This window comes from Lepus europaeus, chromosome 5, assembly GCF_033115175.1.
Source record: "Lepus europaeus isolate LE1 chromosome 5, mLepTim1.pri, whole genome shotgun sequence".
NCBI lineage: Eukaryota > Metazoa > Chordata > Mammalia > Lagomorpha > Leporidae > Lepus > Lepus europaeus.
In genome coordinates, this window is record NC_084831.1 from 1,075,207 (window position 1) to 1,102,855 (window position 27,649).

General features: G+C 67.8%; 1 protein-coding gene across 1 annotated transcript; it reads right to left on the reverse strand.

Annotated features, from left to right (window-relative positions):
• Positions 1-1,642: 1,642 nt before the first annotated feature.
• On the reverse strand, positions 1,643-22,638 carry TTC34 (tetratricopeptide repeat domain 34). The gene is given in 10 exon segments (XM_062193396.1): positions 1,643-1,705; positions 1,707-1,901; positions 1,903-2,172; positions 3,411-3,625; positions 3,960-4,212; positions 6,092-6,258; positions 7,086-7,290; positions 7,985-8,210; positions 9,203-10,031; positions 21,882-22,638. Coding segments are annotated over 10 exon segments (3,180 nt in total).
• Positions 22,639-27,649: the final 5,011 nt, after the last annotated feature.

Sequence of the window (27,649 nt, forward strand, 5' to 3'; positions counted from 1 at the left end):
GGGGATGTGTGGGGAGAGCCCCCTCCGTGGGGGCCTGGCGACTTGAATTCTCAGAGCCGTGGGCGGCCGGCGCCCTGGGAGGAAGGTCGGGGCTGCCCGGAACTTGTAAAGCCCTGCCCGGGCGCAGGCGGCATTCCCGGGGCAGGCGCCTGCCGGCCGACGACGGGCGGCCACCTCCCAGCGGGGACAGGGAGCCCAGGAAGCTACGATTTGCCCCTCGTGCTCAGCCGGCGGCGGTAGCAGAGTGGAGGTGGGGGGGGGGGGGAGCAGGTGCACCCTTGTCTGCTGAAGCCGCTGTAACAAAGTACCATAAACAGGCAGCCGAGACGCAACAGGAGTTTATTTCAGTCTGGAGGCTGGGGTTCAAGGCCAAGGCTCCAGCGGACTCCTGGGGAGGGCGCAGCCATGTCCTCTGCCCTGAGTCCCACCGCCTGGGGGGTGAGGGCTTCAACCTGACACTCGGGGGTAGCCTGGTGCCTCCCCTGCGAGATGAGCCATGGGTACTGTGCCCCTGGGGTGGGAGGGGCCGGGCAGGTCGGGTGTCTGCACCCCAGCAGCCGAACATGGCAGGGCACCGGGGTGGGGAGGACGACAGGGGCAGAGGCACCGCTGCCCGGACCCCTCGGCACCTGCCCTCACCTCACTGCCTGGGCACTGACCGGAACCCGGCCCCGTCCCTGGCTCCTCGCAGTTAGGCCATCTTTGTGGAGCCCACGAGCACATGGTGGACACAGAAGGATGGCGGTGGACACTGGAGGAAAAACCTGGTGAAAACGGTGCCCCCAGGAGACTTCGCCAAGGCCTTCTGAGTGGGGGGGCAGGGAGGGGCGCGGCGGTGGAGCCCCCCCACCCCGTGGACTCCCGGTCCCCTCATCCTCACGGTGGGAGGCACCGACCCTGTAGCCCCCGTCTTTGTGGTCAGAGCCCAGCAGGTGCCGGGGGTGCTGGGAGGGCCCACAGGGGACGGGGGTTGGGCTGCCTGACCCCCAGGGCCACTTCTGCTGCTTGGGGTGGGACAGGTGCCTACCAGGAGGTGAGGGGTGGGGGCGCTGTGGCTCACGCCCAAGGGAGGAGCAGGCAGAGACGGGGCAGGCAGCCCGGGAGGGGATTTGGGGTCCGGCCTCCCAGCACCTCTCATTCACGCTGCTGTGTGGGCAGAGACAGGGCACGGCTGGGCTCCCCAGCCCGCCTGGGAGGGCTCTCTGTGCTCCTCGGCTCCAGGGAGTACCCAGCGGGGCCCCTCAGGATCTGCAGGCTCACTGGGCCCCCCACTGGGCTCACTGGGCCCGACGGGCCCGAGTCGGGAGCAGCCCCGTGAGTGACTTCCAGGAAAGCACCCAGCCGCAGCCCTGAGACTCAGGCCAGGGCCCAGGGGGGGAGGCAGCTCCGGGCCCACGGAGGGGCTTCCAGGCACAGCGTGAGGGCGTGGCCTTGTCCTGTGCAGCCAGGGGGAGACCTGGGCTGCTGCTTCAGCCTCCCAGCTCTGGGTGTGCGCCAGGGTCCCCAGCCTTGGGACGACCCTCCCAGGAAGCCGCCCCTTTACTCCCGGCTGGTCATCTCACTGAGACCCACCCTGGCGCTGGCACCCCCCCGACCTGGGGCGATACCCCGAGGCTGAAGATGAGGGGCTCCCGTGGCTGGGTCAGTGCAGCCGGCAGCCCGAGTCCACCCCTCTCTGGGCTCTGGCCTTCAGCCGCTTCAGGCCGCCGGTGGCCGGGGTCCACCAGGAGGCCGCTCTGGGCGGCTGTCCAGGCCTCCGCGTGGCGCTGCTGCTCCAGGCAGCGCTGCCCGTGGTGCAGGAACAGGCGGACGGTGGGGGTCCGGCCCGGCTGCCCCCACAGGCTGCTCTGGGCAGGGGCGGGTGCCAGGGTGAGGGCCTGGCCGAAGGCCGCCGCCGCCCCCCGCCTCGTCCCCCAGGCTCAGCAGCAGGCGGCCCCGGGAGCAGAGGTCCTCCGCCCGCCGCGGGAGGTCCCCATCGCCTGCACCCTCCTGGAGCACTTGGTCCAGGTCCCTGAGCGCTCGGTCGCATTCCCGCAGCTGGGCCAGGCAGGTGGCACGCAGGCGCAGGTGGCAGGCGCCGCCACCGCCGGCCAGCACGGCCAGGGAGCAGAAGCCCAGCGCCTGCCGCGGCCGCCCGGTGTCCAGGAGGGCGCTGGCTTCCCCGGCAGCGGCCTGCACAGAGGAGGGAGGGAGGGAGAGAGCCTGGGTCAGCCCAGCCCGCGCCCAGCGCCGCCCACCTCCGGGGCCCCCTCCCCGCGCTCTGCAGCCCCTCCCACTGGCCCTCCACGGGCTGTCCCCGCCCCCAGGACAGCGGCCTGGCCTCCGCGCCCCCAAAGCCGGGAAGGCAGCGAGCCAACCGAGGGACAAGCAGGCTGCCGCCCAGGCCTCGGCGCGCCCGCCAGCCCCGGCCCACCCGCACCCCTCGGGACGCAGGGCCGGCGGGCAGTGCCCAGCTGCGGCCGTGCGGCCGGCGCCTTCCTTCCCCGGGCGGAGCTGAAGCCCCCTCGCTCGCCCCTCCCGGAGAGCTGCACGGAGACCCCCGCCCCAACTGCGGCCCGGCCGGAGGGCGCGCTCAGCCCCACACAGCTGGGCTCGGTGGGCACGGGAGGAGCGCGCAGAGCGAGTGGGGGGCCGGCCGCCAGCCCCCCGGAAGTGGGGACGGCTACTTCCGGTTCTGTCAGCATCCTCCTGGACTCAGAGGCAAACCCGCAGCTTCTCCGAGATAGCTGCCTCAGCCCCGCCCCCCGAGCCCAGAGGCCCCGCCCCGCCCCCCCCAGCCCAGAGGCCCCCGCCCAGCCCCGCCTCAAGCCCGGAGGCCCCGCCCAGCCCCGCCCCCGAGCCCAGAGGCCCCGCCCAGCCCCCCCCCCCGCCCAGAGGCCCCGCCCATCCCCGCCCCCGAGTCGAGAGGCCCCGCCCAGCCCCCCCCCCCCCAGCCCAGGGGCCCCGCCCAGTTCCTCCTAGAGCCAAGGGATCCCCGCCCGGGTGCTTATAATTCTGAGACCCCGCCTCAAGCCCAGAGGCCCCCCAGCATGTCCCCCAAGTCGAGAGGCCCCGCCCAGCCGCCCCCCCCCCGTGAGCTCAGAGGCCCCGCCCGGCCCCACCTCGGAGACCCCCGCGCGTGCCGCGTTCCGGGCTCCGGGACCCAGCCCACCATCGGGCGCTGTCGGTTGAGGCCGCGGGAGACCCCGGCACGCGTAGGCCCGGGAGAAGCTGTGGCGCCGCCCTGCGCGAGGCGGCTTGGTGCAGGGCGGGCTCCAAGGGGTCTCCCCTCCGCCCCCCGGGGAGGCTTACGCCCCCTGCGAGCGAGCCCAGAGGCCCATGGCCGTCGCGGCTGGTGGCCGGAGACCCGGGCCGGCCGGTGATGCTGCTGGCGCCCACCGCACACGCGACGCGCACCCCCGTGGGCGCACCTGGGCCAGGCTCTGCCGCTCGGGGGCCTCCAGCAGCCGCAGCAGGAAGCCCAGATCCGCGGCGTCCGGCTCGGCCAGGCCCTGCAGGTCCCGGGCCGCGGCCCGCACGTCTCCCTGCTTCAGCCGGAGCAGGCCCCGCCGGGCCCGGGCCGCCGCGGACGCCCGAGCGGGGCGCAGGGCCTCCTGCAGACGGGCGCCGGCTGCCTCGTAGCTGCCTGTGGGGGTGGGAGGCAGTGGGTGGGCGGGGGCGAGGGCCTGCGGGCAGAGGCACGGGGATTCGCCTGCTGACCTAGCCCCTGCCTCTCCCCCATGGTCACCGCAAGGGGACATCCCCCCACCAGCCCCAGCAGAAGCGGAAGTGGGGACCCCGCTCTCTGGAAGCTGCTGGCACAGCACCAGGGCGATGGGGGGCAAGGGCACCCCTGCGGAGCCGGGCCTCCGCGGGGCACCGAGGGGGTCAGCGGTCATGGCTGGGGCCTCAGAAGTCACTGCCGTCCAGGGTCACTTTCCCTGCGGATCAGGTCAGAGGGCGGGGCAGGCTGGGCGTACCCAGCGCCATGAGGGCGTCGGCCAGCAGCAGGTGCCCACTGAGCTGCGCGCCGTCCATCTGGACCAGTGCCTCCCCGGCGGCCAGAAGGCCCTGGGCGTCGTCCTCCCGGAGGGGCCGACTCAGCAGGGCCCGGCAGTGAGCGTGTAGGCCATGCGCGAGGAGGCCCTGGGTGTCGCGCCGCAGAGAGCGGAGCTCAGGGACCACAGCGGCCGGGTCCAGCTTCAGGGCAGAGACGATGTCGGCCACGGCTTCCTGGAAGGGAGGCGGGCGGGGGTGGGGCTCCGTCTGGAGGGGCTGCCCTGCCTGCCCCTCCCTGGCCACGACCATGAACCCCCACTAACCCCCACCCCGTTTCTGCTGGGCACCAGAGGGGACCTCTCGCTGGCCTCTGTCCTGAAGTGAGCTGCCCAGAGCCCCCTGAGCAAGGCTGGACACGGCCCCCCGAGCACACCCTCCCATCACCCGCGCCCGACCCTCCCAGCAAGGGCAGTCTGCCGGCCTGGGGCTCGTCCTTGTGCCTGGGCCACTGGGGACTGTGCCCCGAGGGGTCGGGAGTCAGGATCCTGCCCTGCACAGCCCGGGAGGTGGCGGGGGTGAGGGGGCCTGGGCCACGACCGGTGTCTCCGCTGCCCGAGCTGACGTGAGGAGTGGTTCTCCTTGTGGAGCCGACCTTGCCTCCCGCTCTCGGGGTGACCCAGCCCGGCTGGATCTGCTCTGTGGGTGTTTGGCTGAGTGTGTGTGCACCCACGTTTACAAGGGGTCTTGCATGAGGGCTGAGCGTGCATCGTTTACAAGGGGTCTTGCACGAGGGCTTCAGCAGTCCGTGAAAGCGCGTGTTATGCGGCGTCTACGTGAGCTTTGCCTTTTTTGGACTTGGCTCAGTTTCCCACTGGCTTTCTGAAGGGGGCGCCTGCCTGGCTCGTGGGTCAGGGTCTCTCCCTGCTCTGCGGGTCTCTCTACACGTCGGTGTTTCGTGGGGAAATCCGCCAGGCACAGAGCCTTTCCTGGGCGGGGGTCTCTGATGCCCCAGACGGGGCCCTGGTCCGTCACTGTCGGCTCGGGTCTGTCTCCCGCAGGTCTCGCGCTCCGAGGAGGGGGCTCGCTGCATCCAGTCTCCCAGGCCGCCGGGGTGGGATTCCCTCCTCCCGAAGGCCAGTCCCGGCGCCCACCCCTCCCCCTCTCAGTGCTGGCCAGAAAGAATTCAGGCTGTCACTGTGACCGTGTCCTCTGGGCTCCGAGTTCCGTTCCGGCCCCCGAAGCTCAGGGTCCACAGCCGTGGTTCCCTGGGTGCTGCCCCCGGCTGCCGTGTCTTCCCTGTGTCCCCAAGGTCTCCTCTCTGCTCCGTGGCCGCCCAGCACCCACCTCCCTTCACAGAGAGGAAACCGGCGTGGAGAGGACAAGCGACTCGGCCGAGTCCCCTCGTTGGACCCCGGCACACCCCCTCCCACTTGTGCACGGGGTGGGTGTCCGGGGGAGCGGGCCTGGGTGAGGACACGGCTCCCTGCGGGTCAGGGCGTGTCATGCGTGGCACAGTGGCAGACACAGAAACCTCATAAAGAAACCAACGAACGACAGCCCTCTGAGCACGCGGGCCGAGCCGGTGTGGGGCTCTCACCTGACGGCTGGACCACAGCCCCTTGTGTGGAATGGCAGATGTTTCTGCAGGGGCACAGAAACTCACCGCAAAGCAGGCAAATCCAGTCCTGACCTGGCTGTGCCCCAGCAGACATGACTAATCGATGCCAGCACTGATTCCGTGGCTCACGTCCCTGAGCCCCTCTCAACACACTGTCCTGGCAGCCTCCCCCAGACAGCTGAAAGGAGCCCCTGGCCCACACCCTGTGGTGGGACGGGGTAGGGTGTGGCTCCCCGGGGATTCCTTTCTGCTGGGGAGGACCCCGGTGCCCTGGGAGCTTGCACAGGTGCCCAGCGCAGGCTGAGGCTGCAGGCACGGGAGGGCAGTGGCCCTGACGGGTGGTGCAGGTGGGACTGATGTTGGGGTTCTGGTGGGTACCCCGCTGCTGGGCATGGCTGGGCCCTCTCTCCATCCCAGCGGGAGAGCAAGGTGTGGGGCTCTGGGTCTCCTCTCTCCCTGCTCGCCCAGCCCCAGGTGGGGACGGGGGTCCGGTACCTGCTGCTGGCCCAGGGCCAGGTGCACGAGCGCCCGCCCACACAGAGCCTGCACGTTCCCCGGCTCGGCCCGCAGCACGGAGTTGAAGTCAAACATGGCAGTCTTCTTTTGGCCCAGGAGCCCGTAGCAGCGGGCTCGGGTGAGCAGGGACTCGCTGGCCTGGCTCCCTGTGGGAGGGGGCAGTCAGGACGCTGACTCTGGGCACCAAAACACAGGGACAGTCAGGGCCGGCCGGGGCGCTGGCCGCAGGACTGGGGGGAGTGATGGCCAGCCTGGGGGGCTCTGAGGAGGGGCGCTGCAGCTGCTTCCGGGGGAGAAGGGAAAGGCAGCCAATAGGAAGGGGTGGGGCAGGGGGAAGCAGCCAGGGAGGGGCCCTCTGGCACGTGTGCAGTGGTGGACACGGCCAGCAAAGCGCCCGGCTTGGGGGGGTGACCGGCTGTGTCCCTTCCCCACCAGTGCCGCTGGGAAAGACTCGCTCAGTGCCCCCTCCCACCCCTGCAGGGGTCTCTGTCAGGCCAGGGGTGCCAGCAAGGCCCACCAGGGACTGCTGGCAGGCGGGCCCCTGGCCCACAATCCCCCCCCCCGGTCCCCAGGACAGTTCCCACCCCCCCAGGGCTGTTCTCCTGCACCTGGAGCTCAGCCAGGAGGGGAGGCCAGGTGCCCACCACTCGGTGCTGTCCCTTGGTGGACTTGGTTGGGGGTGGGGATCGAATTGGGAAAGGGGCCTGACTGCCCGTGGGGCATAGGGGGCTGGGATGGATGCCTGGCTGGTGCCTGGCTCCTGCAGACGTCTCGGGCTTTGTAATTTCACCTGCGTGGCCAGGGCCTGTGTGCAAGGTGCCCCTACCCAAGATGCTCCCGGGCGCACACACCTGAGACCAGCCCTGTCCTCGGATCCCATGTCCCTGACCTGCAGCTCGGCAAAGACCCCCTCCCCCATCCCCTCATGCACCTGCCACGGGATGGGCCTCTTGGGCAGGGGGCCGGCCCCTACCTGCAGCGAAGATGGCCAGAGAGAGATAGGTGATGGCCTCCCTGGTGCGGGCCCTGCTGTCGGCCGCGCCTGGACGTGCCCGCAGGATGGCCAGGGCACGAGTGTGGCAGTGGCCCCGGAGCAGCTGCAGGTCCTCGCGGCAGAAGACGTCCAAGGTGGGCTGGAGGCAGGCGGTGTCCCTGGCCTGGACGAGCCTCTTCACCAGCTGCAGGGGGAGCCGGTCACTGGCGCCCCTCAGGCACGGCTGCCCAGTCCTCCTCGTGCTCCCGAGACTCTGGGGGTGCTCCCAACTCGCCCCTGGATTGGAGCCCAGGAAGTGCAGGGGGTGGCCCCACTATGCCCCGGCGAGGCTGGGGTGGGGGTCTCAGGGTCGCCAGACTCCCACACACAGGTGAACGCCTTGCCGGCCAGAGTGTAGGGGAGGCTCCCAGATCCTGAGTTCAGAGCCGAGAGCGGAGCAGGAAGGCTCGGGGAGGACAAAACCCCACCCCGAGGCGGTCCCCAAGAAGACGCCCTGCTGCCACCTGCCGGCTGCACATGCGCGCTCCAGTGCCTTGGCCGGCAGCTCCTGTTCCAGGACGTGGTTGCCCCCAGGACTAGGGGGATGCCGGGGAGGGCGGGGGTGACAGAGGGGCGGACAGGACCCTTGGCCGGGCCTCCCCAGCCTGAAGCCCCCTCCGTACGTAACCTGCTGCCCCCGTTCCAAGAGCGAGGCCCCCGGGGTGTGCACGCAGGTGTGGGTGGGTCTCGCCGGGGAGCAGAGGGGTCGCAGGGCCAGGCAGGCAGGGCGCCGAGGGCCGGGAGCCTCCCTTGACTGCCCGGGGGCACCTGCCCCGGCTGCACCCGGACAGCCTGCGAGGCGGGCAGGGAAGACGGGGTCAGGGGGTGGAGCTCCTCACCTGGTGGGCGTCGAAGGCGAAGCCCCTGCGCAGCTGCAGCAGCGCCAGCCGCACCAGCACCGCGGCCGCCGGCGGTCCCTGCGCCAGCGCCGCCCGCAGGGCCCCGTGAGCGTCCTCCAGGCGGCCCAGGCGGTACAGGGCATCGGCGGCCAGCAGGCGCGCGGCCTCGTCCTCCGCGTCCAGCTCCATCAGCAGCGAGGCCAGCTGGTACACACCGCGCGCATCCCTGCGGGGAGGCGGCTCAGGCTGCCACGCACCTCTCACCCACGCAGGTGTGGGGGGCGCAGGCGTCCCTGTGCGCCTGGCCTGGGCAGCCCTTCCGGTCGGGCCGCGAAGACGCTGGGCTCCCAGAGGGACCCTCACGGGCCGCGCCGACCCCAGGACCCTGGCTGCCCTCCCTGGTGGCTGACCCTGGGCCCCAGCCTCTGGCTCCAGCCTCCCGCCACCCCGTGGGTGGGCATTCCTCAGACAGCAGGCCTGGGGGCGGGCAGAGGGTCGGCAGGAGGCTGACCCCGAGCAGACTGCCTCCGCTCTCCGTTCTGCAGACACAGGCCTGAGCCATTTGGCCCTGTGGGCTCAGGGGCGCGGGCGGGGGCAGACAGATGACGGTGACTTCCCAGAGAGAACGGAGTCCCTGGTCCCGAGGGTTTCTCCTCCCCAGGGGACTGCAGGACCAGTGTGTGTGCTGGTGTCACCTGATGTCGCCGCTGCCCCCTGCCCGCCAAAGCACCTCCCCCACCTCCCCCCAATGGAGGAGAACGAATGGCAGCGGCGGGAGGTTCACCTGTTGGGTCCGGAAGTCTATCAAATGGGGGGAGGGGCTTCCGAAGGCAGGGCCCTGCAGGAGCTGCTCCCCGACCTAGGACCCCCAGGGCCGTCTCCATGGTGAGGGGAGGGGGACGCCACCTAGAGGCCTTGGAACTAAGAGCAAAACACCTGGGGCTGCGGGGTGGGCGCGGGTGCACGCCTGATACACATCTGGCGCAGCCCGGCTCGGCGCTGTGACCGGTGTGGCAGGTGCGCAGAGAGAGGACCAGAATTCAGAGGATCAGGGGGTGACGGGTGCTGTTGTCTCTCGGTGTCTGGCGGAGGGGTGAGTCCAACCCAGAGCCCAAGGTGTCCCCTGTGGCCCGGGAGCTCGCCCAGAACAGCAAGAAACATCGCCGCCGCCTTGCAGGACCGGACGGGAACGGCAGCCCGGGCGCGCGCGGTACTCACCCTTCGGGGGCCGCGCCGCTGTCGGGCCCCGCGGCCTGGCTTCGGCAGCCCGGCGGGGGCGGGCGCTGCAGCATCCGGCGGCCCTCCTCCCGCAGCACGATCAGCAGCAGCCCGCGCTGGTTCCAGGGCACGAAGGCCTTGGCGGCCAAGAGCGCTTCCTCCGGCCGAAGCCCGCACGCGGTGACGTAGTCCAATGTGCCCAGGAAGGCGCTGCCGGCCAGCACCCGCAGCAGCCCGCGGCCGCACAGCGCGCGCACGCAGCCGCCAAGGTGCGGGGCCCCCTGCTCCACCACCGCCTGGAAGTCCTCCCGGGCGCCCTGCGCGTCCCCGGCGTGCAGCGCGCAAAAGCCGCGCAGCGCCAGCAGCGGGGCGCGCTCCAGGGCGCGGTCCTCGGCGGCGTCCCCGGGGCTAGCGGGCCGCAGCAGGCGCTCGCACAGAGCCCGGGCGCCCGCCACGTCCCCGGCCAGCAGCAGGCACTCGGCCAGGCGGGTGCCCAGCGCAGGCTGGGCCCCGGGCGGTGCCACGCGGAGCAGGATTCGGAGCGCACAGGTCACCGGTGCCAGCAGCTCGCGATCCGCGTCTTCGCGGAGCTCGGGGCGGCTCCGCACGGCCTCCTGGAAGCGGGCGAAGCCCAGGTCCGCGGCCTCCTGGGCCTGGGCCCGGACGCGCTCCTGGGCCCGCACGGACAGCACGGCCTGCAGCTGCCGGCGCGCGGCGCGGGGGCTCTCGCGGAAGGCGTCGTGCAGGTCCCGCAGCATGTCCTCGGCGCGGCCGTCCAGGAAGAGGGCGGCGGCGGCGCGCGTGACCAGCAGGGTGGCCAGGCGCTCACCTAGGGGATAGACCGGCGCTGGGGACCCCCGGGCGGTGGCGCCCGAGGCCTCCCGCCCTGCCCGGGGGCTTTGGACCCCTTGCGGTTACTTTCACTCTGGCGCCCAGCAGTCCAGGACCTGGGGCCGCGAGGACACGGGGGTCAGAGCAGGGACAGAGCAGGGTGGGAAGCAGACCCCATGACCAGCTCGGGGTGGGCGGCGCTGCCCCCGCACCGCTGTGTCCGCCTCCCCCCAGAGCCCAAGTGGAGCTGGAGCTGGACTTCCTCGCCCCCTGGCGGTCACGGAGGGAATTGGCGCACTGGGGTCTCTGCTCAGGGGACCGGTCCTGGCTCGGACTGCGCAGGGAGGGGCCTCGGGTTTCCTGCCTGCTGGGGGCTGCCTGGAGACCCCCGGCGTCCGTGCCGCTCTGGACTGGATCTCCCTGTCAGGCCAGGGTGGAGGAGGCAGCGGTGTCCTGCAGGGCCCTGGGCCTTTCCTGGGTCCCCTCGCCTGCGGCCTCTCCCGCCGAGGCCCGGGAGTGCCAGTGGTCGGCACACACAGGCCTGTGAGGACCCAGTGGGTCAGGCCGGGCCTGGTGTGCCGGAAACATCCCTGCCACGTGTGCGTGCACGGGGCTGTGTGAGGGGGAAGGCAGCGCAGCAGGCCCAGGGCCAGGAGGAGCCCAGGGCTCTGTCTCCCTAGCCGTACTCCATGGGGGCCCTCAGCGCCCAGGCGAGCTCCCGGCCCAGCCCGGCTGTCCGACCCTGCGCCCGGCGTCCCTCCCAGGTCCCGCAGGTCTCGGCGCTTCCTTCAAACCCAGCAGCAGCAGCAATCCTCTACACCCAGACCCCGTGGCGGGCAGGAGGCCCGGCACACGCACACGCGTGCACCCAGCTGCCGCTGTCCCTGCACCACGGCGGCCGGGGTCCAGTGTGAGATCCACCTGAGACCACCACCACCGCCGCCGAGAGCCCCTCTCGTGGGTCGCTGCTGCACAGAGCAAGGCCGCCCCGAGCTGCACGTGTTCGCGGATCCCGGGGAGCGGCGTCCGAGGAGACCCCGGGGGCCTGGGGTGTGGGGAGTTCCTTACCCCTGTCCTTCTGAGAGTCTGGTCACACACCTGGGGCGTCCTGGTGTGTCCCAGGGGTCACAGGTCACACTCCTGGGGCCTCCTGATGCGGCCCAGGGGTGACAGGTCACACACCTGGGGTGACCTGGTGTGGCCCAGAGGTCACAGGTCACAGGTCACACACCTGGGGCCCCAGGAGTCACGGGTCACAGGTCACACTCCTGGGGTGTCCTGGTGTGGCCCGGGGTCACAGGTCACACTCCTGGGGCGTCCTGGTGTGGCCCAGGGGCTGCACCTCGATTCCCACTCCATCCTCACGTCCACTGACTCCTCTGCCGCCTCTGATGGTTTCAGATCTAGAATTCCCGTGGCTCTCTGTGCAACGTCTGCTGAGAGCCCCTCAGCTCGGGTGTGGTGACCGGGGTCCTGAGTGTGCCGGGTGTGCTGGGTGTGCTGGATGTGCCGGGTATGCCGGGTGTGTGGATGTGTGGGTGTGTGGGTGTGTGGATGTGTGGGTGTGTGGGTGTGTGGGTGTGTGGGTGTGTGGGTGTGAGGATGTGTGGATGTGTGGGTGTGTGGATGTGCTGGGTGTGTGGATGTGTGGGTGTGTGGATGTGTGGATGTGTGGATGTGCCGGATGTGCTGGGTGTGCTGGGTGTGTGGATGTGTGGGTGTGTGGGTGTGTGGATGTGTGGATGTGTGGATGTGTGGGTGTGATGATGTGTGGGTGTGTGGGTGTGTGGGTGTGTGGATGTGTGGGTGTGTGGGTGTGTGGATGTGTGGGTGTGTGGATGTGTGGATGTGTGGATGTGTGGATGTGTGGGTGTGATGATGTGTGGGTGTGAGGATGTGTGGATGTGTGGGTGTGTGGGTGTGTGGATGTGTGGATGTGTGGATGTGTGGATGTGTGGGTGTGTGGATGTGTGGGTGTGTGGATGTGTGGATGTGTGGGTGTGTGGGTGTGTGGGTGTGTGGATGTGTGGGTGTGATGATGTGTGGGTGTGTGGGTGTGTGGGTGTGTGGATGTGTGGATGTGTGGGTGTGTGGGTGTGTGGATGTGTGGGTGTGTGGGTGTGTGGGTGTGTGGATGTGTGGATGTGTGGGTGTGTGGGTGTGTGGATGTGTGGGTGTGTGGATGTGTGGATGTGTGGATGTGTGGATGTGTGGGTGTGATGATGTGTGGGTGTGAGGATGTGTGGATGTGTGGGTGTGTGGGTGTGTGGGTGTGTGGATGTGTGGATGTGTGGATGTGTGGATGTGTGGGTGTGTGGATGTGTGGGTGTGTGGATGTGTGGATGTGTGGGTGTGTGGGTGTGCTGGGTGTGTGGATGTGTGGATGTGTGGGTGTGTGGATGTGTGGATGTGTGGGTGTGTGGATGTGTGGATGTGTGGGTGTGATGATGTGTGGGTGTGAGGATGTGTGGATGTGTGGGTGTGTGGATGTGTGGATGTGTGGGTGTGATGATGTGTGGGTGTGTGGGTGTGTGGGTGTGTGGATGTGTGGGTGTGTGGATGTGTGGGTGTGTGGGTGTGTGGGTGTGTGGATGTGCTGGGTGTGTGGGTGTGTGGATGTGCTGGGTGTGTGGGTGTGTGGATGTGCTGGGTGTGTGGGTGTGTGGGTGTGTGGATGTGTGGATGTGTGGATGTGTGGATGTGCTGGGTGTGTGGGTGTGTGGATGTGCTGGGTGTGTGGGTGTGTGGGTGTGTGGATGTGTGGGTGTGTGGATGTGTGGATGTGTGGATGTGCTGGGTGTGTGGATGTGTGGATGTGTGGGTGTGTGGGTGTGTGGATGTGCTGGGTGTGTGGGTGTGTGGGTGTGTGGATGTGTGGGTGTGTGGATGTGTGGGTGTGATGATGTGTGGGTGTGTGGGTGTGTGGGTGTGTGGGTGTGTGGATGTGTGGGTGTGTGGATGTGTGGGTGTGTGAATGTGTGGATGTGTGGATGTGCTGGGTGTGTGGGTGTGTGGATGTGTGGATGTGTGGGTGTGTGGATGTGTGGGTGTGATGATGTGTGGGTGTGTGGGTGTGTGGATGTGTGGATGTGCTGGGTGTGTGGGTGTGTGGATGTGTGGGTGTGTGGATGTGTGGATGTGTGGATGTGCTGGGTGTGTGGGTGTGTGGATGTGTGGGTGTGTGGATGTGTGGGTGTGTGGATGTGTGGATGTGTGGATGTGCTGGATGTGTGGATGTGTGGATGTGTGGGTGTGTGGGTGTGTGGATGTGTGGATGTGTGGATGTGTGGATGTGTGGATGTGCTGGGTGTGTGGGTGTGTGGGTGTGTGGGTGTGTGGATGTGTGGGTGTGTGGATGTGTGGGTGTGTGGATGTGTGGATGTGTGGATGTGTGGACGTGTGGGTGTGCGGGTGTGTGGACGTGTGGGTGTGTGGATGTGTGGATGTGTGGGTGTGTCGGTGTGTGGGTGTGTGGATGTGTGGGTGTGTGGATGTGTGGATGTGTGGGTGTGTGGATGTGTGGATGTGTGGATGTGTGGGTGTGATGATGTGTGGGTGTGTGGGTGTGTGGATGTGTGGATGTGCTGGGTGTGTGGGTGTGTGGGTGTGTGGGTGTGTGGGTGTGTGGGTGTGTGGATGTGTGGGTGTGTTGGTGTGTGGGTGTGTGGATGTGCTGGGTGTGTGGATGTGTGGATGTGCTGGGTGTGTGGGTGTGTGGATGTGTGGATGTGTGGACGTGTGGGTGTGCGGGTGTGTGGACGTGTGGGTGTGCGGATGTGTGGATGTGTGGGTGTGCTGGGTGTGTGGGTGTGTGGGTGTGTGGGTGTGTGGGTGTGTGGATGTGTGGGTGTGTGGATGTGTGGGTGTGTGGGTGTGTGGGTGTGTGGGTGTGTGGGTGTGTGGATGTGTGGATGTGTGGATGTGTGGGTGTGATGATGTGTGGGTGTGTGGATGTGTGGATGTGTGGGTGTGTGGATGTGCTGGGTGTGTGGGTGTGTGGGTGTGTGGGTGTGTGGATGTGCTGGGTGTGTGGATGTGTGGGTGTGTGGGTGTGTGGATGTGTGGATGTGTGGATGTGTGGGTGTGTGGATGTGTGGATGTGTGGATGTGTGGGTGTGATGATGTGTGGGTGTGTGGGTGTGTGGGTGTGTGGGTGTGTGGATGTGTGGGTGTGTGGATGTGTGGGTGTGTGGATGTGCTGGGTGTGTGGGTGTGTGGGTGTGTGGGTGTGTGGATGTGCTGGGTGTGTGGATGTGTGGGTGTGTGGGTGTGTGGATGTGTGGATGTGTGGATGTGCTGGGTGTGTGGATGTGTGGGTGTGTGGGTGTGTGGATGTGTGGGTGTGTGGGTGTGTGGATGTGTGGATGTGTGGGTGTGTGGATGTGCTGGGTGTGTGGGTGTGTGGGTGTGTGGGTGTGTGGATGTGCTGGGTGTGTGGATGTGTGGGTGTGTGGGTGTGTGGATGTGTGGATGTGTGGATGTGCTGGGTGTGTGGGTGTGTGGATGTGTGGATGTGTGGATGTGTGGATGTGTTGGTGTGTGGATGTGTGGATGTGTGGATGTGCTGGGTGTGTGGATGTGTGGGTGTGTGGATGTGTGGGTGTGTGGATGTGTGGATGTGTGGATGTGCTGGGTGTGTGGGTGTGTGGGTGTGTGGGTGTGTGGGTGTGTGGGTGTGTGGATGTGTGGATGTGTGGGTGTGTGGATGTGTGGGTGTGTGGGTGTGTGGGTGTGTGGGTGTGTGGATGTGTGGGTGTGTGGATGTGTGGATGTGTGGGTGTGAGGATGTGTGGATGTGTGGGTGTGTGGGTGTGTGGGTGTGTGGATGTGTGGATGTGTGGATGTGTGGATGTGCTGGGTGTGTGGGTGTGTGGGTGTGTGGATGTGTGGGTGTGTGGGTGTGTGGGTGTGTGGATGTGTGGATGTGTGGATGTGCTGGGTGTGTGGGTGTGTGGGTGTGTGGATGTGTGGGTGTGTGGATGTGTGGATGTGTGGATGTGCTGGGTGTGTGGGTGTGTGGGTGTGTGGATGTGTGGGTGTGTGGGTGTGTGGGTGTGTGGATGTGTGGGTGTGTGGATGTGTGGATGTGTGGATGTGTGGGTGTGATGATGTGTGGGTGTGTGGATGTGTGGGTGTGTGGATGTGTGGATGTGCTGGGTGTGTGGGTGTGTGGGTGTGTGGGTGTGTGGGTGTGTGGATGTGCTGGGTGTGTGGATGTGTGGATGTGTGGGTGTGTGGGTGTGTGGGTGTGTGGATGTGTGGATGTGTGGGTGTGTGGGTGTGTGGGTGTGCTGGGTGTGTGGGTGTGTGGGTGTGTGGGTGTGTGGATGTGCTGGGTGTGTGGATGTGTGGGTGTGTGGGTGTGTGGATGTGTGGATGTGCCGGAGTGTGCCAGGGCGCGCCCTCTGAGGTGTTTGCTCAGCCTCTGTTGTCTCGTTTCCTCCTGGCTGGGGCGTTCGGCGCCCGGGCCCGTGCTCGCCTGGTGAATTCTGTTCTCTGTCCTGCTTCGTAGACTCCGTGCTCAGCTGTGTCCCTGCGAGCGGCCGCTTGGGGTCCAGCGAGGAGTTGAGTTGGGCGCACGCCCCGCACCGCCCCTTCCTCCCTGCTCTGAGCTGCCCTTCTCGGCGCTGCGTCTCCAGGCCCCGCGCTGTCCCATGCGTGCCGTTGCGTGGTCAGTCGCGCGTGCCATTGTGTGATCAGCTGTGCGTGCCGTTGCGTGGTCAGTCGCGCGTGCCGTTGCGTGGTCAGTCGCGCGTGCCATTGTGTGATCAGCTGTGCGTGCCGTTGCGTGGTCAGTCATGTGTGCCGTTGCGTGGTCAGCCATGATGCCCAGATCCTGGGTCTCGAGCCCTCGGCTGCCTCCTCTTCAGCATCTTCCTTCTGACTTCGCGGCCCTGACCTCTGTCCTGTGACGTCTCGAGCCACTGAGGTGACAGCCTTCCATCACGCCACGCCCATAGGTCAGCAGGTCCCTGGGGCAGAGCATGCTGGGACACCAGCTTCACCTCCCACGGCCCCGGCTGCCAAGGGCAAACTTTGTTCCTGCCTGCACGCGGCCACCGTCCAGCACCCGTGCCCACCGTCCAGTGCCTGTGCCCACCGCCCAGCGCCCGTGCCATCTGTCCAGCGCCTGTGCTAACCGTCCAGCGCCTGTGCTCACCGTCCAGTGCCTGTGCCCACCGTCCAGCGCCTGTGCCCACCGTCCAGCACCTGTGCCCCTGTCCAGCACCTGTGCCCACCGTCCAGCACCTGTGCCCCTGTCCAGCGCCTGTGCCCACTGTCCAGCACCTGTGCCCACCGTCCAGCACCTGTGCCCCTGTCCAGCACCTGTGCCCCTGTCCAGGACCTGTGCCCCTGTCCAGCACCTGTGCCCACCATCCAGCACCTGTGCCCACTGTCCAGCACCTGTGCCCCTGTCCAGCACCTGTGCCCACTGTCCAGCACCTGTGCCCCTGTCCAGCACCTGTGCCCACCATCCAGCACCTGTGCCCCTGTCCAGCACCTGTGCCCACTGTCCAGCGCCTGTGCCCACCGTCCAGCACCTGTGCCCCTGTCCAGGACCTGTGCCCCTGTCCAGCACCTGTGCCCGCCGTCCAGCGCCTGTGCCCGCTGTCCAGCACCTGTGCCCACTGTCCAGCACCTATGCCCACCGTCCAGCACCTGTGCCCCTGTCCAGCACCTGTGCCCCTGTCCAGCACCTGTGCCCACCGTCCAGCACCTGTGCCCCTGTCCAGCACCTGTGCCCACCGTCCAGCGCCTGTGCCCCTGTCCAGCACCTGTGCCCACCGTCCAGCGCCTGTGCCCACTGTCCAGCACCTGTGCCCACTGTCCAGCACCTATGCCCACCGTCCAGGACCCGTGCCCACCGTCCAGCACCTGTGCCCACCGTCCAGGACCCCTGCCCACCGTCCAGGACCTGTGCCCACCGTCCAGCGCCCGCCACCCAGTGCTCATGGTCACTGCCGTCCAGGGCGCTGCCATCTGTCTGTCCAGGCCCCACATGTGTCATCTGTGGGTCGCGTGGCCGGGCCGAGCAGTCCCTCCATTCACGGACGTCAGTCCTTCCCTTGTTAGATTAAAAACGCTGAGAATCCGAGGGGCTGTAAATACTGCCCCGTTGTTGTTTTAATTTTCATTTTCCTGATTACCAGTGGGTCTCGTTTATTAAAATTATTTCTTTTCCAATCTGGCGAGGAGAGAGAAAATGGATTCTCATTACTTTCTGTGCGTGCGCCTCGTCGCTCGGAGCTGGCTGCCTTCCCGGGTGCTGCTCACCATCTGTGCGCTCCCTCGGGAAGCGCTCTCGCCAGCGCTCGCGCTGGGCGTCTCCTGGCCGAGGTGCAGGGTTCTGTGGATGCCGCTGGGCTCCTCCTTGCCCGGTGTGTATTTTGCAAACACTTTTCTGTGTTTCTGGATCGATTGCCCCTTTGTTTTTACACTTATAGAAAAAAAGAAGTTTAAGACTTTTAATTCGTAAAATGCATCCAGTTTGCCTTTGTAGAGCTCTCCTGGACCCAGAGGTCTCCATGGGGTTCTGGAACTTTCTTTCAGGAACCGCGAGGTCGGGCGGGCGTTCGGCACAGAGGTGAAGCTGGCGCTGGGGCCGCCCAGCGTGCACTGAGGGCCTGGCTGGAATCCCACCCACTCCGCTTCCCTCCCAGCGTCCTGCACAGGGGCCCTGGGGGCAGCAGGTGACGGCTGGGTTCCTGGCGCCCACGTGGGAGACCCCGAGGGCGCTCCTGGCTCCGGCCTGGCCCAGCCCGGGCATCGTGTGTTGGGAGGGAACCAGGGTGGAAGATCTCTCCCTGTCGGTCTCAGTCTCCGCCTTTCGAATACACGCGGTGCCTGGAGCTGCTCTGGACTCCACCAGGAATGTCGTGGGCGGGGAGCGCGGCTGGGGGTCGGCAGGCCGACGTCAGTGTGGGTGCTGCGGGCCTGCGTTCTTGCTCTTCTGTCCAAGCCCCGCGCCCGTGAGCGACTGGCAGAGGGCTCCGCCCACTCCGTCCTCACTGCCCCTTCCCCGCATTCTAACGCAGATCTGTCTAAGGAGGGTGCTGGGCATCGTCCTTTAGGTGGTCTTAAGTATCTTTTTTTTTTTCAAAAATATTTATTTTATTTATTTGAAAGGCAGAATTAGAGAGAGAAAAAGAGCTAGAGCGAGAGCCAGAGGTCTTCCATCCACTGGTTCACTCCTCAGATGGCTGCAAGAGCTGGGGCTGGGCCAGGCTGAAGCCAGGAGCCAGGAGCCTCCTCTGGGTCTCCCACGCGGGGGCAGGGGCCCAAGGACCTGGGCCATCTTCCGCTGCTTTCCCAGGCCACAGCAGAGAGCTGGACTGAAGTGGAGCAGCCGGGACTGGAACCGGCGCTTATGCGGGATGCAGGTTGGTGGCTTCCCCCGCTGTGCCATGGTGCCGGCCCCTCTCCATCGCCCCTTAATAAAAGCTGTGCTTCTCTTCGTAAAGTCGTGTGACCCTGTGGCCCAGGGCAGGTGGACACTTGAGAACCACAGTGTCCTGTGGGCTGTGTCGGCGCGTGTCGGTGGCTTCCGGCGTCCTGTTGGCGGGTCTGCAGCTCCCCTGTGCTTTCTCGGTCCCCACCCAGCCACTCCCAGTGCCGGGGGGTGGGGGGAGGCGGTCACCGTGGCCTCCCTTGTGGTCCTGCCTGGCGTCTCCTGCTCTCTCCACCCTACTCTGCTGCCCGGTGAATGGGCCGAGCGGGCGGTGCCTCGTTCTTGGGTGGACCTGGCCGGCTTGGCGACTACATCGTCCAGGACGCCAGCCAAGCATCCTTGTAACCCTCTTTCCCGGCTGATTAGGGTTCCTTGTGTGAAGCATCGCGAACCCCTTTTCTGAATCCCTTGCAGCCACAGGTCTTCCTCACTGTTAACAATGTAGCGAGTTACGTTCTTCTTATTTTAGGATTTATTTTATGTATTTGAAAGAGTTACAGAGGGAGGGAGAGTCAGAGAGAGAGACAGAGAGAGATCTTTCATCGCTGGTTCACTCCCCAGTTGGCCACAGTGGCCGGAGCTGAGCTGATCCAAAGCCAGGAGCCAGGAGCTGCTTCCGGGCCTCCCACGTGGGTGCAGGGGCCCACGCACTTGGGCCATCTTCCACTGCTTTCCCAGGCCATAGCAGAGAGCTGGATTGGAAGTGGAGCAGCCGGGACTGGAACCGGCGTCCATATGGGATGCCGGCGCTTCAGGCTGGGGGTTTAACCTGCTGTGCCATAGCGCTGGTGCCACGAGTTGCATTCTTAGGGAAAGGTGACATCCCGAGCCTGACATCACTTTAGCTGTTTCCGCTGGAGCTTGCCCCAGACCCTGAGGCTGGGTTACAGTTGGGTCAGCTCAGTCCTGCCGCCTCCCCCCGGGCACCGGGGCGCCCAGTGGCTTCCAACAGGCACCACCGATGTTCCCTGTGCTCCTGTGGCCACTGGGGCGGAGCCTGGGTCCCGTGGGTGGCTGGGCTGAGCCACAGTCCAAGGTGGCCCCCTTCAGGGCCGGCGTCCTGGTGCCGGGGGTGGGGGGTGAAGCCACTACCCGTAATGCCGCTGTCCAATATGATCACTGGTTCGAGTCCCCATTGTTCCACTTCCGATCAAGCTCCCTGCTGATGGCTTGGGTAAAGCAGTGGACGACGGCCCAAGCGCTTGGGCCCCTGTACCCACGTGGGAGACCTGGATGGAGCTCCTGGCTCCTGGCTCCAGCCTGGTCCAGCCTGCATCATTGCAGCCATTTGGGGAATGAACCAGTGGATGGAAGCTCGCGCTCTCGCTCTCTCTCGCTCTCTCTCTCTCTCTCTCCCCCTCCGGATTCTGCCTTTCAAAGAGGGAGTTGCTCTGGCTCCTAGGAGGGGGCTATCTCACGTCCGCTGTGCTGGATTGGTGGAGCGCCTGACACGGTCACGTGGCCCGGCGGCTCCTGCCCGGGGCCCACCTCCCCCTTCCCTGCACTTCCTGGTGAAGTCCCTAAATGGAAGGCAGGCAGGTGCTGGAGCCGCGGTGCCCGCACGCTCACCGGGAGACTGGCGTCAGAGCTGCCCTTGGCCTGTGCCCTGTGTGGCTGCGTGCCACCAGGGGCAGGGGCACGGCCTTTGCCGTGGCCTCCACAATGCGTGCCAGCGTCCACCCCACTCGTGGCAGTGGTACGTGGAGGCCCCCAGGCCCTGCCCTGTCCGGTGGGGTCCGTGCCATCCGGGGTGCACGCCCGTGAGTCCCTTTGTGAGATGGAAGTTTCAGAGCACCTCTCGGGGCCACGGCTGCCAGGCCCGTGGTGCTGCCCGTGGTGCCGCCCCAGTGCTGCTATGACCTCCCAGACTGCAGAACTGTGCGCCAGGGGACTTCTGACCCACGCACGGGTTCCGGTCTGGTCTGGTTTGGTCCGGTCGGGTTTGCTCAGTGTTCCCAGCACTTCTGACAGTGACCTGGAGCCTGGAACAAGTGCCGTAGGCAGCCACGCTTGTCGCCCTCTCAGGGTGAGCCGGCGCCTGCGGGTGGCTGCTCGCCCCCGAGTGACCCAGGTCTTGCTGACCATGGTTCCCTGCCCACATCAGACCCAAGGTGGACATGGCCCAGCCCGGCAGAGTCCCGGCACACTCGGCTCCCCATTGTCTGCTGCCCACCCCTGCAGGTCCCTGCTCCCCCACAAGCTGCTCCCCCCCCCGTACTCCTCCCCCCAGGTACTCCACCCCCCAGGTACTCCTCTCCCCCAGGTACTCCTCCCCCAGCTGCTCCCCCCCAGCTCCTCCTCCTCCCTCCCCGTCTCTCTCGCTGGCTCCTCCTTTGGGGAGCACCATGGGGGTTTGGTTATGGACACTGCAGGGGACACACCCCAGCCCACCATGACTGCTCCGTGTGCCCTTGGTGGCCCTGTATGCCTGCGGTGGCTGGGGCAGGAAGGACGCCCCCGGGACCCCTAAGCTGGGGCTAGGTCCTCAGTGAGAGGTAGCTGGCTGCTGGCCCCTCCAGGCCTCTGGCCCTGCATCTCCCTCCACCTTTCTCTGTCTCTGCTGCCCGGCCTGCGGACCAAGTCGCCCGTGGACCAGGCTCCCACGGCAGCCGCCTAAGCGCGTGTCCCTCGATCGGCTCCGAGTGTCTCCGGCACTTGGCGGTGGCACAGCTCTAAGGCTCTGGGATGCATTTTTGCTGACTCTGCACAGAACCGTTGGCGACAGGTGTAGCCGCTGTCCCACGCACACCTGGGAGCCAGCGTGGAGTGGCCACGCGGCTTCAGGGGCGCATGGAGCCGTAGGGCAGGCTGCGTCCCCTGCACACGGTGCCTGCCCCCGGAAGGGGAGCTGCCAAGGCCCGGGGGCAGCAGTGTCTCAGCCTGGGGGTGCCGGGAACTCTGACATCGCCCCACCCAGTGCAGCGTCCAGGGCCGACTCACGCCCCTCCTTCCAGGGCTGAATCCAGCAGTGCTGCCGGCCCAGGGAAGCCTTGGACCCGCGCGGTCCACTCCCTCCTGCTCTGACCCCCACTCTCTCTCCGGGGCCCAGGGTGTCTGCATTCCCACTCTTCTGGAACATTCTCTGCACAGCAGCCAGAGGCCACGGAGAGAGGCTTAGCCACTGCTCAGGCTGAGACCCCGCACTGCTCCCCGCACGGCGTGTAGGATCCGGGTCCTCGGTGCCCCACCCCGAGGCCGCTCCGCCCCTCGGCTGCCCCCGCGGGTTCTGCTCCTGCAGCTGCTCCAAGAACCCGCCCCGACCCGAGCTGCAGCCCTGCTGGTTCTCAAAGCCCCAGTTTTGGTAACCTCTCTCCTGGGTGCTCCGTGAGGGCAGAGGCGGGTCTGCCGCGTCACGGCGGTGTCCCCGGCCCCATCCGAGGGGCTGACCGGCTCGCCTACCTTGGCTGCCGCCCGCAGGGGCCGACTGAAGGGCTTGGCTGCACATCGCCAGGCAGTCCGCGTACCTGCCGCCTCGCAGCAGCGCCTCGGGTGACAGGGTGGTGCGCGTGCTGTCCTCAGGCTCCAGGGCCGCCAGGAGCCGCCAGCAGTCCCTGTCCCCAGCCCCCGGCGGCTCCGAGATGCGGCTCTGCAGGGCGTGGAGCAGCGCAGGGAGGTAGGGCCGCTGGTGGGCGTGGATGAAGGCCAGGGTGCGGTCGGCACTGGCGGCAAAGGCGCGCAGGTAGTCGGCCACGCCGTCCGCGGCCCGCGCCCCCGACAGCACCCAGGCCAGGGCGCGGCTCAGCCGCAGCTCCAGTGCGGGCTGGGAGCGGGAGTCCAGCAGCTCGCTGCAGCGCCGAGCCACCTCCTCGTGGTGCCCGCGGGCCAGCAGCCCGGCCAGCCCGTGCAGCACCGCGGCCGGGTGGTCTGGGCAGAGGGCGCCAAGGAAGGCGGAGGCCAGGGTGGCTGTCAGGGAGACCACGGCCATGCCGTCCCAGTGCACGGTGGGGATCCGGCTGTCCCCGCGGCACCAGGCCTCCAGGGTGTCCAGCACGGGCGCCCCCCGGGCCTCGGCCAGGGCGCGCCTCACGCTGCGCACAGCTGAGGGGGCGTGGCAGCTGAAGGCCGCCAGGTAGAAAGCCGTGGCCAGCGGGGGCTCCCCCAGGGCCAGGTGCCGGTCCCCCTCCTGGCAGAGGCCGGCCCCGAGCTCCTGGGCCATCGCAGCCGCAGCCCCCGGTGGGCTCGTGTCCGGTCCTCGTGGCACCTGGGGGGAGCAGTGTGGTTAGTTCTCCAGGCGGTGCTCAGAGCTGCCTCCCGCCCCTCCCACCGGGACCCCAGGGCCAGCGCAGGCCCCGCTGGGGGACAGTGGGGCCTGGCCTGGGGGGCCGTTTGCAGTGCCCGCTCCATGGCCGGCCCTGGGGTCTCCCGCTGCGCTCCCAGCCCACAGCCGCCTCTGGGACCTCAGCTCCCTCCTCTGCTCTGGTGCCCTGAGGGCCCCTGGGAGCAGTTGGTGACCTGAGGGTCAGGACCCCGGGGCCAGGTCACCTGGCTGCACCCCGCCACGGCCCACACAGGCAGGAACCACACAGGTTCCCGCAGCCCACTGCGCACGGTTGGGCGGGGCTGGCCAGGGCAGACTCAGTGCTGAAAGGGGGCTGGGGGCCAGCCCTGCCCCTCCCTGCCCCCACGCCACCTTCTGTCCTGAAAACCGCTCACGGCCTTTTCTGTGCGAGCTGCCCTGCAGGCTGCCCCCGGCAAGCACACACATGGACACACACACAGGGCGCACACACGCACACATGGATACACACACACACACTCGCCTGTAGCTTGGAGGCTGGGCTGGCTGTGCCCCGAGAGCCTGGGGCTGAGGGGAGGCGTCCGGCCCAGCTGCCCCTGCACTGGCCCCCGGCCTGGCTGGGCTCCTGCTGAGACGCCCCACCCATCACGGCTGCCTGTGCGGTCCGCATGGCAGACCCCAGTCTCCTGGGAGACCGTCAACACCTGCCTGGCTGCTCCACGGCGCCCCCTGTCGGCAGACACCACCAGGCTGCTGCCCTGGCCACACAGCCACAGCCTCCAGGCAGAGAACGCTGAGTTCATGGGGGGCTCAGGGGCTGTGGGGGCCACTGGGTGCCAGGATGGCGCTACCCACAGCCACGGCTCGCCTGCCTGGAGTCTCCCAGCCTCAAAGGTGAGGGAGGGGCTTCAGGGAGCCCCTGGGGCCCATGCACGGGGCTCCGCATCCATCCCTCGGAGCCCTGCCCTGGCAGCTCGGGCCCCTCTTCCTGCTGGCCCCCACCCCACAGGCCGCTCCTGCACCAGCTTCCTGTGCAATCGGCTGCCCTGGGGTCCTCCTGCCCCCAGCCCACTGTGCAGAGCCCGGGGGCAGGAGCCCCGCCTGACCCAGTGAGCTCAGTGAGGGAGCTGACCACTGTCCAGGCGCAGGAGGGTGGTGCTGGCGGGTGCAGGCGGCTGGGGTGTGAGGAGCTGAGCCCTGCACACAGCTGCCCTGAGGCCTGGGGTGGGGCCGGGGGGAGCTGTGTGTCCCTGGGGGGCACGGGCAGTGGGGGGAGCTGTGTGTCCCTGGGGGGCACGGGCAGTGGGGGGAGCTGTGTGTCCCTAGGGGGCACTGGGGTGGGGGGAGCTGTGTGTCCCTGGGGGGCACGGGCAGTGGGGGGAGCTGTGTGTCCCTGGGGGGCACGGGCAGTGGGGGGAGCTGTGTGTCCCTGGGGGCACTGGGGTGGGGGGAGCTGTGTGTCCCTGGGGGGCACGGGCAGTGGGGGGAGCTGTGTGTCCCTGGGGGGCACGGGCAGTGGGGGGAGCTGTGTGTCCCTGGGGGGCACGGGCAGTGGGGGGAGCTGTGTGTCCCTGGGGGGCACGGGCAGTGGGGGGAGCTGTGTGTCCCTGGGGGCACTGGGGTGGGGGGAGCTGTGTGTCCCTGGGGGGCACGGGCAGTGGGGGGAGCTGTGTGTCCCTGGGGGGCACGGGCAGTGGGGGGAGCTGTGTGTCCCTGGGGGGCACGGGCAGTGGGGGGAGCTGTGTGTCCCTGGGGGGCACGGGCAGTGGGGGGAGCTGTGTGTCCCTGGGGGGCACGGGCAGTGGGGGGAGCTGTGTGTCCCTGGGGGGCACGGGCAGTGGGGGGAGCTGTGTGTCCCTGGGGGGCACGGGCAGTGGGGGGAGCTGTGTGTCCCTGGGGGGCATGGGCAGTGGGGGGAGCTGTGTGTCCCTGGGGGGCACGGGCAGTGGGGGGAGCTGTGTGGCCCTGGGGGGCACGGGCAGTGGGGGGAGCTGTGTGGCCCTGGGGGGCACGGGCAGTGGGGGGAGCTGTGTGGCCCTGGGGGGCACGGGCAGTGGGGGGAGCTGTGTGGCCCTGGGGGGCACTGGGGTGGGGGGATCCGCCCGTCCCTGGGAAGCAGATGTCTGGGGGCCCAGGGAATATCCTGGCGCTGGCTCCTCTGGGGCTTGTGGAGCTCGGGGGCGAGATCACTGGGGGAGGGGGTGCAGGCACTGGGAGGGGGTGCTGCCCTGTGATGTCCTCCTTAGCTGCCCCCTCTGGGGGAGGGCTCCGTGCCCCTGGCAGTGGGGCAGAGGTGCCCACGGGCTGCAGTCTGAGGGTGCAGGGCGGCGTGGCCGGCAGGGGGCGTGACCGGCAGGGGCGTGGCTGGCAGGGGCATGGCCGGCAAGGCGCGTAGTCTGTGGTCAGCAGAGCCGGGCTCTGTCAGACTCTGGCACTCGCTCAGCGGTGACAGCTTCTGGGATTCCCACTACTTTGATCATCTGCGTCATGGGCACCCTAATGGAGTGGGGCCGTCCCGGGGCTGGGGGAGGGGCCTGTGTGGCAGCTGCTGTCACGTCAGCCCTGCCGGGCTGGTCCCCTGTGGCTCTGCCCTGGCACACAGTGCACAGTGTCCTCGGGTACACGGGTACCCAGTACCTGAGGATGCGTAGGTGTGGGGGGGGCTCTGGGCCACAGTCAGCCCCCGCCTGGGAGCGGCGCACCTGGGCCAGGTGAGTCCCACGCACCTGCCCTGTGCCGTCTGCACTTGGGCTCTGGTTTCTGATTCTGCGGCTGGAGCTGGGTGGGGAGACCCAGGAGCCAGGGTCCAGGCCCCGAGCTGTTGCTTTGAGAGCAGACTTGTGCTGCTTTGGCCCCTTAGGGTCAGAGGGACGTCCCCCAGAGGGGACCGGAGTCTCAGCACTGGGCCGGCCAAGCCGAGGGGCCAGGCAGCGCGGCCGCTCGCACCTGGGGCAAAGCCTTGGGGGAGGAGCCCCCCTCCGTGGGGAGCATCAGGCTCCACTGAAGACGCTCCCGCCCACGCCCTGTGCTGCAGGGGCAGGGGTGGGGCACCAGGGGGCCTCAGTGAGAGGGAGGGGCCGCAGCTGCCCCCCGCCCCCCGCAGGGACACCCTGTGCTCAGCTGAGCCCACAGCGAAAGTGCTGCCCAAGGGCTGGGCTGCCTCCTGAGGGCTGAGCAGGAGCCGTGGTCCCTCTGCAGTGGCGGGCAGGGGGCAGGGTCCCCGCCCAGGGCCCCTCCTCACCCCCTCCCTGGGATGAGCTTGGAGCCCGCACGGCAGGGGTGCGGCAGGAGCTGTCACCACACAGCTGGTGGCCCGAGGCCCGGAGCACTCTCCTGGCTGTGCTGTGCGCAGGCTGGGCAGCTGTGTGGGCAGCGTGTCCAGAGCAGGGAGTCCCCTGGGCCTGTGCCCCGCTCCTCTGCTCCCCAGAGCCAACATGGAGAGGGCGGCCCCTTTGCCGGGGTCCTGCCCAGAGGCCGGGTGCCCTGAGAGGGCCGGGGCTACAGAGAAGCAGTGCGTGTCTCCCTCGGGGAGTGGTCCACGGCCACCCTCGCCCACCCAGCCCACCTGGACGTCTGGCCTACTCCCAGGCCCTGGACCCCCACCTGGGCCCCTCCTGCTGCCGTGAGCTGCCGCCACTGGAGAGGTGACTTGGTGGGGACTTGTCCAACCCAGGCCAGGGCACTGAGGGCCGGAGGGACTGCAGCCCCCAGCCCCCGAGCTGTGGTCAGAGCCAGGCCCCGAGCCCCAGGCTGGAGCTCCCCTCAGCCGTGAGCCTGCTCCCTGCGGGCTGCCTCCCGCCCTCCCCCTCCTTAGCAGGTGCACCTGGGCGGGGGGGGGGGAGCAGACTCAGGTGTCCAGGCCAACGCTGATTAGGGAGGAGGGGCACCCCACGGTGCATCCCGCACCCCAACAAGGGGCCCCTCTCAGGCTTGCCTCTGCCCACACCTGCGTGGGAGCCCCCATGGCTGCCAGGGCCAAGGACACCCCCATGGCTCAGCATTCAGCCAGGAGAATCCCTCAGGCCCCGGGGAAATTTACCTGGGGCTGCGTCCAGGGGGCCGGGGACCGGGGACTCAGCCGTCAGTCGACGAAGTTCCCGCCTCTGGCTCTGGCTGTGGACAGCTGGGGCTGCAGGCAGAGGCTCCCTGGGGGCTGGCAGCCGGCAGGCTGGCAGGGCGGGGCCTCCGGTGCAGAGCTGCCTCTTGTTCCCCACTCTGCCCCATCCCTGATCAATAATGCAGGGGGGTAGTGGCCCCCGCCCGCCGGCTGCTTCCAGGGAGTCGGGTCTTAGCGGCAGGGGTGGTTTTCCGGGGCGGCCCTCTGTGTCAGGGGAGGCACGGGCAGGCGCCAGTGTGGGGAGGAGCAGGCTTGCAGGGTTCTGTCCTACCCGGCTGGGCTGAGAGGCTGCCGGGGGTCCCCAGACCCTTGGCTGAGCCGTGGCCTGAGGACAGGTCAGGGGAGTGTTTGGGCTAGGGGAGCTTTGCCGGTGCCCGGTGCCCGCAGCTGGGACCCAGGCCTCTGCAGCACTCCGCCCAGCATGGTGGGGACCTGCCACCTGGCCGTCGTGGACGGGACCCTGTGAGGAGGTCACGGCCATGGGCTCTGCAGCACCCTAAACATTTCTTTTTTTTTTTGACAGGCAGAGTTAGACAGTGAGAGAGAGACAGAGAGAAAGGTCCTCCTGTTTTCCATTGGTTCACCCCCAAAATGGTCGCCACGGCTGGCGCATTGTGCCGATCCAAAGCCAGGAGCCAGGTGCTTCCTCCTGGTCTCCCATGCGGGTGCAGGGCCCAAGCACTTGGGCCATCCTCCACTGCCTTCCCGGGCCACAGCAGAGAGCTGGACTGTAAGAGGAGCAACCGGGACAGAATCCGGCGCCCCAACCGGGACTAGAACCTGTGGTGCCGGTGCTGCAGGCGGAGGATTAGC